This window comes from Mastigoproctus giganteus, chromosome 4 (genome assembly GCF_048544385.1).
Source record: "Mastigoproctus giganteus isolate SK-2022 chromosome 4, ASM4854438v1, whole genome shotgun sequence".
NCBI classification, from domain to species: domain Eukaryota; kingdom Metazoa; phylum Arthropoda; class Arachnida; order Uropygi; family Thelyphonidae; genus Mastigoproctus; species Mastigoproctus giganteus.
Genome location: NC_143578.1, coordinates 195,460,883 through 195,476,498, shown reverse-complemented (window position 1 = coordinate 195,476,498; position 15,616 = coordinate 195,460,883). Strand labels below are relative to the sequence as shown.

Genomic DNA, 15,616 nt, shown 5'->3' with positions numbered 1-15,616 from the left:
CCATGACCTGCTCTGGTAGCCCGTCTGCACGGCTCAACGAACTTCATATCTGACTATACAGTTTCTCCCAGGTCTTTTTCACTCTCCACTTCCCTGAGTGTAGTACCACACAATTGGTACGTTTCTCTTGGGTTACTTCTATCTGTATATAGTACTTTGTATTTGTCAATGTTAAATTTCAGTTGACACTTCTCAGCCCATTACCCCAACTTATCTAGATCCATTTGTAGTAACATACTGCCTATACTATCATTAACAACCCTGCCAACCTTTGTATCATCTGCAAACTTAGACATTAAGCCTGATATACCCTCATCAATATCGTTGATGAATACACAAAACAACAATGGGTCCAGCACTGAACCCTGAGGAACTCCACTAATAACATTAGTCCACGAAGAGCAGTGTCCATTGATTACCACTGTCTGTTGTCTCCCACTCAACCATCCCTTTATCCATTGTAGCAACTTTCTCTTAATGCCATACCGCTCCAATTTGTACAGCAGTCTTCCATGTGCAACAGTATCAAACGCTTTCCTGAAATCCAAGTATGTGATATCAAAATTATTTTTTTTCATCCAGTTCCTTTGTGACCACACCATAAATCATTGGTCAGACAAGACCTCCCTTTAACAAATCCATGCTCTCTCTTAACTACTACTCCAGTCTTGCCTAGATGATCCTGCAATGCTTCTTTAACCAGTGACTCCATTATTTTCCCTAGAACACAAGTTAAACTAACAGGTCTATAGTTACTCATATAACATTTTGATGAACCCCCTTTGTGAATTGGGATGCATTTGCACACCTCCAATCCATAGGGACCTCCCATGAGTCTAAGGAAGCTCTCATAATTATGGCTAAGGGTTTGCTTTCTTCCTTTGCTGCCTCCTTTAATATAACTGGATAGATCCTACCCACCCTAGGGGCCTTCCTTATATTTAACTTCAACAATTTCTCCTCCACTTTGCTCTCAGTTATCACAAAATCACTTAGCTCCCTGTTAGAGTTTGATAAACTTCTGGCATTTCCCTCCTTGAATAACTTCTCATGTGTGAATGTAGATGCAAAATATTCATTCAGTTTATCAGCTACCTGATCATGGTCATCAATAGTCAAACCATCTATGTTAAGTGGAACAATCTGATTCATATCTTTCCTTCTAGAGTTTACATAAGTAAAGAACTCTTTGCTGTTTTTCTTTGCATCCTTTGCCAAAGATTTCTCATAATTTGCCTTTGCCTGCCTATCCTCCTTTGTGACTTGATTACAGACTAGCTTATATCAGCCATAGGCTTCTGTGTCACCTGATAATTTATATGCATCCCATCCATTTTTTCTTCTCTGCCATGAGCTTCATTAATTCATCTGACATCCATTTAGGCCTAAACCTTGAACAGTATTTCTCAGTTATAATGGAAAGCCTAGTAGCCTCCAAGATTAAGTCCCTGAAAGCTTCCCATTTAGAATTCACCATTGGTAACGTCATCAGTTGATCCCACTGTATAGAATTTAAAAACTGTCTGAGAGCACTGTAGTCACCTTTACAAAAGCAAAAGCCCTTCCAGTGAAAAGGCCTCTGGAGTCAGGAACTCTGTAATTCATCTGTAATGCTACTAAATAACACTGACTCGAATCTGTAAAACGTTTTTATTATGATAAAATTTTAAAAAATACATACGTACTGATTGTATAACTATATGTTAAAATATTAAAACAAAATAAAATAAATGTTGTATAGCAAGAATAAAATATGTAAAATTAAAAGCTATAAAAGTTGTTTAAAACCACTAATACAGAAGCTTTCGGCAGCAGTGGCCGCATTCATCAGCTATAGTGGTTGCAGGATGACCGACAATCTATATTTCATATAGGGTTGCAGGATGACAAACATATAGATTGTCGGTCATCCTGCAACCACTATAGCTGATGAAGGTGGCCACTGCTGCTGAAAGCTCCTGTATTAGTGGTTTTAAAGAACTTTTATTGCTTTTAATTTTATATATTTTATTGAATTTTATTCTTGTTATGAATTTATTTTATTTTGTTTTAATATTTTAACATATAGTTATACAATCAGTACGTACGTATGTATTTTATTTTATTTTATCATAGTAAAGTCGTTTTACAGATTTGAGTCAGTGTTATTTAGTAGCATTACAGATGAATTATAAAAGCCCTTCCCTTTACCCTTGATGGTAGTTACACCTTTAAGTAAATCTCACATCAGTACACTGTGATCACTGTCACGCAGTGGTTCCTTTATCTGCAAATTCTTAATGCATGAATAATCACTGCTGATAATCAAATCAAGAATATTACTCCCTCTGGTTGCCTCGAACATGTTGCTGTAGAAAACAGCATCCACAAAAGACTTGCTAGTGTGCGACTGATTAATCCACAAGTTCCAGTCAATATCTGGAAAGTTAAAATCTCTCATTATAAGGCATTTTGATTTACTAGCCCACTCTATTTCTCTGAACAATTGCTCATTATAATCATCAGATTCATTAGGCCTATAACACACACCTAATCTTATTTTCCATTTCCCAGTTCTTATGTTACACCACACTGACTCAACGTTGCATTGTCCATCAAAGTCAGTTGGATGCACTTCCTTAGATTTTATGTATTTCTTAACTGACAGCATAACCCGTCTATCCTTTCTGTACACGTTGTACTCCCCAAATTCCAACTCTCATAAATGCCTATCACTGCTTATATCCGTGTGGCACCAAGTCTCTGATATCCCAACAATATCAGCTTTTGATGTCTTGACCAGCATTCAAGTTCATTAAATTTATTTGCTATACTCCTTGCATTGGTGTACATGCAAGTATACATACACCTATTCTTACTCTTAGTTACCCTAACACAACCCATGTATTTACTTGTTCCACGATGACTCCCAGCAGGCCTTGAAATCCCCAGTACCTCACTTTGCAGGCTGCTGCTCATTTCAGTAGAAGCAGTGCAAGAATCACTTTTGCCTCTGCCTGCGGCCACTGTTAATCATTTAATCTTTATATCCCCCCCCCAAGCTAGCAGTTTTCTGACCCACCTAACACTGCCTCGATAGCATTGGCAAATATTCTTGCACCCTTTCTATTTAAGTGTACTCCCATCCCTATAGAAACAGTCTCTCCAGTTAACAGGCACAGACCACTACCCCATGAGCCTTGCACAATCTCTCCAGGGCTGAGTTGATTGACAAGGCTCTCATCATATACTCCATATTGTCAGGGCAGAATTGCAGACACTTTCAAATTCAACCCTAGCTTGGGACTATTTTTCAACATTGACCTGTACTTGCTAATTAAATCTGCAGATCTCTTACTCTTAAGGTCATTAGTGCCAATGTGTACAACAGTATCACATTTTGTGACCTTAAAAGATGATATCTGCTCTACAATGTCATCAACTTTTGACCCTGGAAGACATACCCTGGTCCTGTTCCACCTATCCTTTTTGCATAATATCTTCCCCATCTCCCTGACATTAGAGTCATCACCAACAATAACTAGTTTTTTTGTGACCAGCGCATTTTGTCTTGGAGATTGCCTCTGTGTTGCCTGCTGCACAGGAGTGAGCTCTGGCATTGAGTTATGCAGCTGAGAGCTTGATGAGCCCTAATATTAATTTCTTCAAGGGCATCTACCCTACACTTCAAACTCTCATAAATACCTATCAGAAAGTTGAGTTGGCGCCTAATTTCTTGGCTCTCTAGGCACCTAACACACATAAAGACATCCTCCTTGGCTAGATCATGTTATATTCATCCAACAGTCTTCCCAGTATGGAGTTCCCAAGTGTGTATTGAAGCGCCTCTGTAGCCAGGTGGGAAGGAGCAGCAGTGCGTAGCACACGCTTCTTGATTAGACCGAGGTTCGAGCCCGTCACCACCAAATACGGAGGATGCGGAAAGGTCAGTGAATGACCACAGCATATTCCCGGAGCAATATGGCCTCAGTTGCTAATGCTCCTAAAAACCAAATAACAACAACAACAACAACCAAGTGTGTAATATTCAAGATGTGGGTTATGCCGTAACCCACTATGGCATAACCTTTATGCAATGGAATAATCAACTGGAAAAGTTTCTATATTGCAAAACCCCTAAGCCATCCTAGCAACCTGCCAAGTTTCAGAGGATTTCATCTCAAGCTGAGTAGTTACTCACAAGTCCTTTTCATTATTATTTTTTATTAGGTTTGGTGCTACCAAAGTCGTACATTACTCTAGGACCTTGCATTTCTTTGTGTAATACCTCACTGCCCTTTCTTAACTCATCTAAATAATTTATCTAAATCTTGTTGAAGTAGCATGTATTAACTGCTATCCTTGATCACTCCTCACCTTTGTATAATCAGCAAACTTAGATATTAAACTTGAAATAATTACATCAATATTATATCATAACTACTCTCCGTTCCCTATAACTTAACCATCCCTTTACTCATAGTAGTGAATTTCCCTCTAATGTGACATTTGCTCTAATTTATACAACAGTCATTCATGTGATGTTATATCAAAAGCTTTTCTAAAATCTAAGTAAGTGATGCCAAAATTATTCTTTGCATTCATTTCTTTAGTGACAACTTTATAGTAGATAATTTGAGAGTCAAGCATGTTCTCCTCTTAATAAAGCCATTCTGCAGTTCCCTTATAATTCCATTTCTGTCCAAATGATTTTGTATTACATTCTTAACTACAAATTCTATAATCTTCTCTGTGTGAGAGTTCAGGGTTACAGTTCTGTACTTGCTCATTTTTCATTCTTTGAACCATTTTTGTGAATAGGAGAAATGTTTGCACATCTTCAATCTATAGGAACTTCTCCTGATTTTGGGAGTACTTGCATTATAATAGGTAATGGTTTGATTATCTCTTTTGTTGCTTCTTTCAATACAAGTGGGTAAATTATATCAGCTCTTGTTGTCTCGTTCAGTTTTAATTTAATAATTTTACTTCTAGTAATTGTTCAGTTATTTTAAAATTGACTATTTAACTCCCAGTTGGTATTAGCTAGGCCACTGGTATCCTTAAGTTCAAAAGCTTCTTCACCACGTGAAATATAGATGCTTTTTATTCATTCAGCAATATTGGAGGATCATTGATGCTTTTACTTATCAAGTGTACCAATATGTCTGGTTCCTTTCCTTTTACTAACAAAGAATTCCTTGCTACTGTTCTTTGGACTTTTAGCTAAGGTTTTTCATAATTTATCTTAGCATGTCACACTTTACATCATTTATTTTAATTTACTGTAGGAGTCAAGGTCCTGATAATTAATAATCATCTTTCTTCTCTGCCACAAGATTATACCTTGTCTATATCTTGTACAGTAACTTTTTTTTTGTTGATATAAAAAGCTTAGTAGTTGCCAGAATAATGTCCTTAAACATTTTTCATTTAGCATTTGTATTTGCTAAAGTTTACTGACATTAGAGAATACTCAAAAAAGTAACTAATACAGTTAAGATTTTCAGAGATAGTGATTATAACATTCTGGATAGGATGAATAACAGTAGACTCCTGTGATGAGCATATAATGCTGCTGCAACAGGATCTGGAAAGGTTGAACAGATGGGCTGAGAGGTGGCAAATGAGGTTTAACATCGACAAATGTAAAGTGCTGCATATGGGAAACAGTAACCCCAGAGCAACGTATCAACTCTGCGGTACTACACTGACAGTGGTGGAGAATGAAAAGGACCTGGGGGTAATTGTGCAGGCAGATATGAAGTTCTCTGAGCAGTGCAGACGAGCTGCAAGAGTAGCGCATGGTGTCTTGTCAATGATATACAGGAATTTTTCTAGCAGGGATAAGGAGGTGATTATTCCCTTGTATAAGGCAATGGTAAGGCCACATCTTGAGTACTGTATACAGGTCTGGAGGCCTCATTTCAAGAAGGATGTAGAGCTGCTGGAACGGGTACAGAGAAGGGCAACAAGATTAGTAAATGGAACAAAGGGTTGCTCTTACGAAGAAAGGCTTAAGTTTTGCAAATTACAGAGTCTGGAGACTAGGCACCGGCGAGGTGATCTGATAGAGGTGTATAAGGCTTTGAATGGTTTGAGCATGCTCAATGCCAATGGGATTCTTCATCTTTCTCAGAATAATCACCTCAGAGGGCATAAATTCAAATTGAGGAAGGACGGATGTCGGATAGATGTGCGGAAATTTGCCTTTGGCCAGCGGGTGGTTGGTTGGTGGAACCGACTTCCATCACTTGTTGTTGAAGTTGATAGCCTAAACAAATTTAAAGCTCAACTGGACAGGTATTTCGAACGAACGGAGGGGTGAAATGGGAGTGGGTGTTTTTTTTTTTTTTTTTTTTTTTTGGCTGATGCTGAGTAAGCTTGCTTTCTTGCATCATATGCCTCTGCTAATGCTAATGCTAATGCTAATGCAAACCAATGCTAAGAGAATACTGAGGATACCCAAGGATACCCATGTTAACACACTGTGATGGAAAGATTAAAAATCTTGGAGATAGGAACAAGCTGAATGTGTCTAAATCTAAAAATGTTTAGACAAGAGAAGACAAAAAATAAAGGAACCATAGTGAGCATAGTGTGACAATGTCAGATCTGTTTAAAGAAATTACTACTAACAAAGGAAAGGGCCAGGGTTTTTGTCTTTATTTAGGAGAATTATAATTGATCATGCCATTTCCTGTGATAGTAGTTATTTGTTTAAGATCTGATGTTAACACACTGTGATCAGTTTGCCTGTGGTTCCTTTTTTTCTGTACTTCGTTCTTGATCTGATCTTGAAACTGCCAGAATACGATGTATCTTAAACCCCTGACTGTCACATATATTTACTTCAAGGAGTAATTCCACATGTAACCATTTTATAACCTTAAAAATCAGAAAGAAATAACTCAAAATTGTTTGCCATCTTTATTTCAATATATTATAAACACCCACAAAGAAAAACCCTTTTTTTTTAGTGTGTATTTTTAATTATTTTAAAAAATAAAATCTCTTCTGCTGCACTTCAGACATGTTATTTTAATATATTTTTTAACACTTGTATTTGGACATTATCTTCACTGTTGGTGAATGAAACTTGAAAAAAAACAAAAATTGAGAAACTGCACTGTGGTGATTGGATGCAATTGAGATTTCTCTTGGGAGATGCATGGATTAAACGTAATGCTAGTGTGCTTTGGTAATTTTAAATTCTTGTTTTTCAACACTTGATAATTATATACAAGAACAGATTTAAGTAAACATTGTATTTTATTTTTTATGGTCAGACTTCATCAATAACAAAACAATGATTATATGTTGAATGGAAACACAATATCGAGATAATTGAGAAATTTATAAATTTGCATTGATATCTCTCCATATATATTTTATTATTTAAATAAAAAATAAAAAAATGCCTCTGGCACACTGTCCCAAGGAGCACTCATTATAGGGTTAAAAATAAAGAAGTTTCATTCTTTATGATTTTGTGTATCAGACGTATCCTTACTGGTTACCAATCCAGAATATCTATGCTAGTGCTTCTTTGCACCACTGCATGTTGGCTATTCTAGGCTATACATGGTACAGTTATTTACATAGATCAGTATGCCCACTTTTCACATGTAGTTATTTTGAGTTTTTTAATGTGTTACCATCATTAAATATGCATTGCTTTGGTAATTGGATGGGAAAGCATATTAATATGCATTAATATGCTTATTAATTTTTATAGTTAGCTTATTGTGTGTCCACTATGATACATGATAAGCTAAAGGGTTTGACCATAATGTCCATACAAAGTAACATCTTCAAGAGTTTGGACACAATAGAAATTGTAAAAAGAGTTTGCAAGCAGAAAAGTCCATTGGCAGTTGCAAGCTGAAAGTAGAAACTTTTAATTTTTTTATTAATAAAGTATTTTTTGTATGTATTTTTAGAGGGCTCCATAGATAATGCAGGATGGACCTCAAAATGTCTGGGTCTGGAACATTTACTTAGAGATTTTTAAGTAAATTTTAGAATTTTTTTTTTTTTTTTTTTTTGTTTAATTTAATTGGAAAAAGTTAGTCAAGATTGAAGACATATGACATCAAGTGAAGTACATCTTTTCAAAAGTAATCTGCTTCAGTTGAGCTATTTTCAAGACAACTATCCAACTTAAATATGCACAGATAAACTTTAATTGTATTAAAGAAATGAGTAAATTAATCTGTAATACTTGTTATAATGAGCTTTCAGTGTGTTTTGAGAACTCTAAAAATAAAAACTTCTACATCTCTCAGAAAAGAATGTGCATTTTCCACAAAAAATCTCTCTTTATTACTTTTCCAATCTTTGTTTGGCGCATTAAGGCTTGTAATTGCCTTTGCATCTCGAAATCTCTAAAAACAGCTCTAAGAATGGTGAGGAAAAAATTACTCTTATTTCTGTTAGACATTTTACTATTATGCATAGGTTTTTGTGATTGTAAGAGAGTTCTTTGAATGTGAATTATAATGAAATTGAATTGGATCAGAATTAAATTAATTAAATATGAATGTTTTTCATTATGTATCAACGAATATATATATATATAAAGACTGTGTCATGTGTAGGTTTGAGGATTTAAATTTTTGAAAAATCTGTTATTTAGAATTAAATTTATAATAACTACTTTCTTTTTTTCTTTTTTTTAAATCAGGTTGAAGTTGGATATTTAGCTCAACATCAGTTATTTGATCAGGTATGCTTATAAACCTTTTTACAAACATTTTGGTAACACTGTTTCATAGTAATAGGTGACAAAGACATTTAAATGTCTTTGTCACCTATTATAGTTTTTATTAAAAACTTATAATTTTAAGATTGCTTTTTTTTTAACCTTTAAATTTCCTTCTCTAGAAATTTTCCAGGTCCTTTCTGATGGTTTTTACTCATTCATGTATGGGAATTTCATTTTGCTCACAAATTTTGAGTGGTGCTGAACAAAGGAAACAACTTTCTGATACAGTCTAGTTTTTCCAGCAATCTCTACTTTTCTTTTAAATTTTGATATTTTGTCATTGTCGTTTCAAGGAAAAATATTCATAACCCTTATATCTCAGCAAGGGTTTAAATTTTATTCATTAATTTTATCAATTTGTTAATTTTATCGAAATGTCATAAGGTATGCCAAATTGCAAAGATGTACTTTGTCTTCAAAATACTGTGAGAAATCTGATGTCGTGTTTCATTCTAAAAAACTGACACCTCTAATTTAAATTTGAAGGTGCTTTTGAAATAGTGACTTACAAAACCATGGTCTGTATGAATCCACAAGAAGATAGACTTTCTGCTCGTTATACGCACCATGATTAAGTTTATATTCAAAAAGCAGCTCTCTTGGGTAGCACAGTTGGTAGAATTGCTGTCCTCCCCGCACCGGGTGGAAAAGATCTGAGTTTGAGTCCCTTCAATGGCGTTACTCATTTTTATGGACCTTTTTCACAAAGTGTGTGATTTAGTCAGTCTCAGGCAAAGGTAGCATGGACAGTATACACAGAGCAATATGTCCTTAGTCTCTGATGCTTCTAAAACCCAACAACAACAACATATTCAAAAAGTAAAAGAAATTCAAGCTTACTTGTCACATTAATTCTGAGACGTAAGTTGTTGAGATATTTTTCTCAAGGATTTTTTCAAGGATTTGACCTTGAAACTTTCCCTAGTCTTCTAAGTCATGTTGCAACATGCCCATTTTGCTTTGCAGTGAGACAGGTTTTCATTACCTTGTGCTGTTGCAGTTTACTGGAAAAATGAGAGAATAAATAATTGAACAATGAATCAACCTTAGATTTTTAACAAAAATAAGGAAAACACCAGATGAAAGTTATGAGTTGCTACATCAAATTTAAGGAGAAGATACTATGTCAAGAGCTCACATGTTTGAATGGCATAAAAGATTTTTAGAAGGAAGAGAGAATGTGGAAGATGAACAACCAGGCTATCCAGTATCCATGAAAACTAATGAAAATGTGAACTGGATAAGGACATTGATTAGAAGTCATCATAATTTAAGCATTAGAATGGTTGTATCATTACTCAGTACGAACAAAAACAGTTAGACAAATTTTAACTGAAAATTTAGACCTGATTGTGGTTGAATGCTCTATCAAGGCGGTGCTCCATCACACAATGTACTCTCTGTTTGCCACTTTCTGGCCAAAAAACAAATCCCTGTGTGTGAACTTGCACCCTACTCATCAGACCTAGCACCTTATGATTTTTTCTCTTCTCTGAAAACTGAAAAGTGCACTTAAGGCAGCGATTTCCAAACTGGGAGGTGCAGACTAGTGCAAAAGGAGGTGCGAAAAGTTTAACAGAAATGTAATTTTCATAACATAACATTAAATTTTATAACCTATTTTTTAAAGCATTTACCATCACCTATCTCACTCTAACTTCGATATAAACATGAGATAAACATTTATTTGGGAAAAAAAAAATTATATTTTGCTGAAATGGATTGATGAATTATGATTGATATGATGTAATGTAATATATATAATTTAGTGCGTACTATGTATGACATATATAGGTAGATTGCAAATATGGTTTCAGCGGTGTGCGATTGTGTTTTTTATTGTTTTTGGCATGATTACTTACTGATAATAATCGTTAGTAATTTAGAAGTTGTATTTTTTAAGAATATAAATTTAATCCTAATATTTTTAGATGAATGGATAAATTTTTGACTGGTTACAAGAGAAAATCCACTAATAATGAAGATACTGATGCAGATACAAGTAAAGGTAGTGGGAATACAAGCAACAGGGAACAAGGAGATAGAACTCCCAAGACAAGAAAATATGATTCATCCTATTTATCATTAGGATTCACAAGTGTTATTATAGATGGCTTGGAAAAACCAATGTGTTTGTTTTGTACGAAAGCTTTGGCTGCAGATAGTATGAGACCAGGCAAATTAAAACGGCACCTTAAAACTATGCATTCTGAATATGTTGGTAAGCCCATAGAATTTTTTAAAAGAAAATTAGATGAGTTTAATAAACAAAAGCAAACATTCAAAAAAATTGTTTCTGTTCCATCAAATGCATTGCTAGCGTCGTACCAAGTTTCTTACAGAATCGCAAATTGTGAAAAACCACACACAATAGGAGAAACTCTAGTTTTGCCAGCAGCTATTTATATGGTTAAAATAATATTCGGCAAATCATATGCGAAACAGTTGCGACAAATACCTCTCACTGATAATACAGTTGGCAGAAGAATCGATGATATATCTGAAGATCTTTGCGATCAGTTAGTTTCTCGGCTGCGTACTTCAAAATTCGTCATACAAGTAGATGAGGCAACTGATGTAGCTGAAGATGCTCATTTAATTGCATATGTTCGATATGTTGCAGAAACTAATATAATGGAAGATACATTATTTTGCAACGCAACCCCATTCCTGGAAAGGCCACATACAATGAAATTTTTAATATAATTGACACTTTTTTTGATGAGATTTTTTTTTTTTTTTTTTTTTTGATAGTTGTTGGCGCATCGGCTTCTGTGGCCATATTGCACCTCCCAAGGTTTTTGCAGATACTTTGATCCAAGCCCGAGTCGGGAATCGAACCCGCGACCTTTGGGTTGCCGGGCAGGTACTTTACCCACTAGGCTAGCCCGGTCGGCTTTTTTGATGAGAACGACATAAAGTGGAATAACTGCATTGGACTCTGCACTGATGGAGCACAGTCAATGTTAGGACACAAGGCAGGTCTTCAAGCATTAGTTAAAAGGAAAGCACCCAAAGTTATCTGGATGCACTGCATGCTTCACAGAGCAGCTCTTGTGTCAAAAAATATGAGCGAGGAACTTAACAACATTTTTACAAAAGTTACGAAAGTTATAAACTACATAAAAAACAGTCCTTTAAAAGTTAGGTTGTTTGCAAAGCTGTGTGAAGATGTGGAAGCTAATTATACCTCACTTCTATACTATTGTGAAGTGTGCTGGCTATCTCATGCAAAAGTGATTCAAAGGGTGTTTGAACTCAAAGAAGAGATTGCAATTTTTCTTGATGAAAATCATAATGAAGAGGCAAATTTATTTAAGAATGATAACTTTATTGTTAAACTTGCCTATTTGGTTGAAATTTTTGGAAAATTAAGTGTTTTGAATAAATCAATGCAAGGACCACAAATGCATTCACTGATTCAAAAGACAAAGTGAAAGCATTCATAAAAAAATTGGAGCTATGGAAATCAAATTTACAAAAAAATAAGTTCGACATGTTTCTTTTAAATGATTTCTGCTCCAGAGTTAATTAATATTGAAGCAAACAAAAATCTATTTACTGAATACTTGGATGGCTTGCTAATGCACTTTTCACATTATTTCGAAGATCTTGATTTTACAAAGTTTGCGTGGATACAGAATCCATTTGTCGATGAACAAGATGATGAATTTGGATTGACAACTATTGAAAAGGAAAAATTGATAGAATTATCATGCGATACTTCATTGAAACAAAAATTTCAGAGTGAAACCCTAGTTCAATTTTGGTTGAATCGAAGTGAAGAATATAATACTTTGTCAAGCAAAGCAATGCAAGTACTGCTGCCATTCGTAACATCATATTTATGCGAAATGGGATTTTCTGCATTAGCTGCGATGAAATCCAAATATTGAGCCCATTTAGTAGTAGAAAAAGAGCTACGAGTAGCACTGTCCTCAATGACACCTAGATTTGATAAACTTTATGCTAATAAACAAGCACATCCATCGCATTAAAAACAAATTAATTTAAAAAACCTTGTTATTTTTCTGTCAATTACGTTTTTTTTTAATTTTTTCTATTAATACATTTTTTACCATTTAAAAATGTGTCTGTATTATTTTATGAAATAAAGGGGGGGGAGGTGCCAAGATTAGATTTTTTTTAAAAGGGGGTGTAGTAACATAAAGTTTGGAAACCACTGACTTAAGGGAACCCATTTTCAGTCCAATGAAGACATTCATCAAAAAACAATCAAGGTGTTAAAAGAGATTACAGAAGATGACTTCCAGAAATGTTTCTGTGTTTGGAAGAAATGTATGGAACAGTGTGTAAGCCCAAGGCATTTATTTTGAAGGAGATAACTTGTAAAGTATGTAATATTTCATTATATTTATTTTATTGCAACAGTCTCATTATTTAATAGCCACACCTCATAATTCTATTACCCAGAATTACAACAAAACCCAGAGCCAGAACATTGTTTGCTTGAACTCAAAGACTTCTGATCATGTCCAGAGAGGTGGAAATGTTAGAAAATATGCACATTGCAAGATTGAGTCACTATTCTTTTCCAAAAAGTGCATAGCTCAATAACTGTGGTACTAGTATATTGATTGCCAAAAAGTCACAACAAAGCTGTAAAGCCCTCTGGTCATCTTGGGGCAGTATCAGAGTATAAAAATTTGTTTTCCTCCTTCTTAAGTTATCAATTTCTTATAAACGAGCCCATGCTTCTAAAGGAAGCGTTCTTTACAGGGAAAAACCAGTTTACTGTACATCGTGAAAATAGACAACAGCCTGCTTAGCTACATAATGACATTAGTAAGAACAGTGTCCTTTAGGTTTTGGTTTCTGTGAGTTTCTTCATAAAGGCATACAATGACTTAATTACACTTACTGTTTGCTTTGTAGCTTACTATAAAGAAACTATTCTTAAAAATATCAGAATGCAAATCTAGAGTAAAAAGGATTATATTATAATTTGGTGGTCAAAAACCTTTTCCTTATTAGTTTCATTTTTGTTCTTTACAGTTATGAAAATCTTCATTGTGTACACTTGGACAGGTGTATCTGAAATAATTAAAGAAATGCCTCATTTTAAGGCTATTTTGGCATTCAAAATAGAAAGAAGCAGATAAGAGAAAGTATCATACCACGGATGTTAGCATTAGTAGAGGCATATGATGCAAGAAAGCAAGCTTATGCTGCAGCATCAGCCAAAAAAAAAAAAAAAAAAAAAAGGCATTTTTTTGTCTTGATCTGTTCATCGTATTTTTTAATTTTTAAAGAAAGCATGAAAAAAATTACAAAAATGTCTTTCATGTTGTGGTATACAGATTGGTTGAATTGACAGCATAACTTGCAGATTCTGGAACTTATTTCCAGTCTTTTCAGTCTGATTATTTACTTAATTATAAGCAATAAAGCTGTTGCCATTGCTTTTCAAATGTCTAATAAAAATGAATGTAATATTATTAGCATTAGTAGAGGCATATGATGCACGAAAGTAAGCTTATGCAGCATCAGCCAAAAAAAAAAAAAAAAAAAACGCTCCCATTTCACCCCTCCTTTCATTCCAAATACCTGTCCAGCTCAGCCTTACATTTATTTAGGCTATCAACTTCCACAACAAAGGATGGAAGTCTGTTCCACCAACCAACTACCCGCTGGCTAAAGGCAAACTTCCGCACATCTATCCTACATCTGTCTTTCCTCAATTTGAATTTATGCCTCTCAGGTGATTATTCTGAGCAAGAGGAAGAATCCCATCAGCATTGAGCATGCTCAAACCATTCAAGGCTTTATACACCTCAATCAGATCACCTCGCTGGTGCCTAGTCTACAGACACTGTAATTTGCAAAACTTAAGCCTTTCTTCGTAAGAGCAACCCTTCGTTCCGTTCACTAACCTTGTTGCCCTTCTCTGCACTCGTTCCAGCAGGTCTACATCCTTCTTGAAATGAGGCCTCCAGACCTGTATACAGTACTCAAGGTGCGTCCTGACCATTGCCTTATACAATGGAATAATCACCTCCCTATCCCTGCTAGAAAAATTCCTGTATATCATTGATAAGACACCATGAGCTACTCTTTTGCAGCCCATCTGCACTGCTCAGAGAACTTCATATCTGCCTGCACAATTACCCCCAGGTCCTTTTCGTTCTCTACCACTGCCATTGTAGTACCACAGAGTTGATATGTTATTCTGGGGTTACTGCTTCCCATATGTAGTACTTTACATTTGTTAATGTTAAACTTGATTTCCCACTTCTCAGCCTATCTGCTCAACTTTTCTAGATCCTGTTGCAGCAGCATACTATCATTAGTGTCTATAACAACCTTGCCAACCTTTGTATTGTCTGAAAACTTGGACTTTAAACTTGATATACCATCATCAATATCATTTATAAATACAGAAAACAACAATGGACCCAACACTGAACCCTGAGGGACTCCACTAATAACATTAGTCCACGATGAGCAGTGTCCATTGATTACCACTCTGTCTTCTACCACTCAACCATCCCTTTATCCATAGCAGCAGTTTGCCTCCAATGCCACACTGCTCCAATTTGTTCAGCAGTCTTCCATGTGCAGCAGTATCAAAAGCCTTTCTAAGATCGAAATATATGATATCAAATTTATTCCCTGCATCCAGTTCCTTTGTGACCACATCATAGTATCCAATCAGATTGGTCAAGCAAGACTTTCCCTTAACAAAACCATGCTGTGTCCGAGCTATAACTGAAGTCTTGTGTAGATGATCTTGCGGTGCTTCTTTAACCAGTGCCCCCATTAATTTTCCTGGAATAGAAGTTAAACTAATAGGTCTATAATTACTTGTGTTGCCCTTTGATCCTCCTTTGTGATTGTGGTCACATTTGC

General features: G+C 35.2%; 1 protein-coding gene across 1 annotated transcript in view; it reads left to right on the top strand.

The window, feature by feature from the left end:
* The window catches only part of LOC150087301 (lysine-specific demethylase 8-like), a 75,468-nt gene that overhangs the window by 35,831 nt on the left and 24,021 nt on the right, over nt 1-15,616 (top strand). Inside the window, exon 6 of the mRNA XM_090371965.1 lies at nt 8,666-8,707. Coding sequence (XP_090228091.1) covers nt 8,666-8,707 — 42 coding nt within the window. The remainder of the gene's footprint in view (nt 1-8,665; nt 8,708-15,616) is intronic.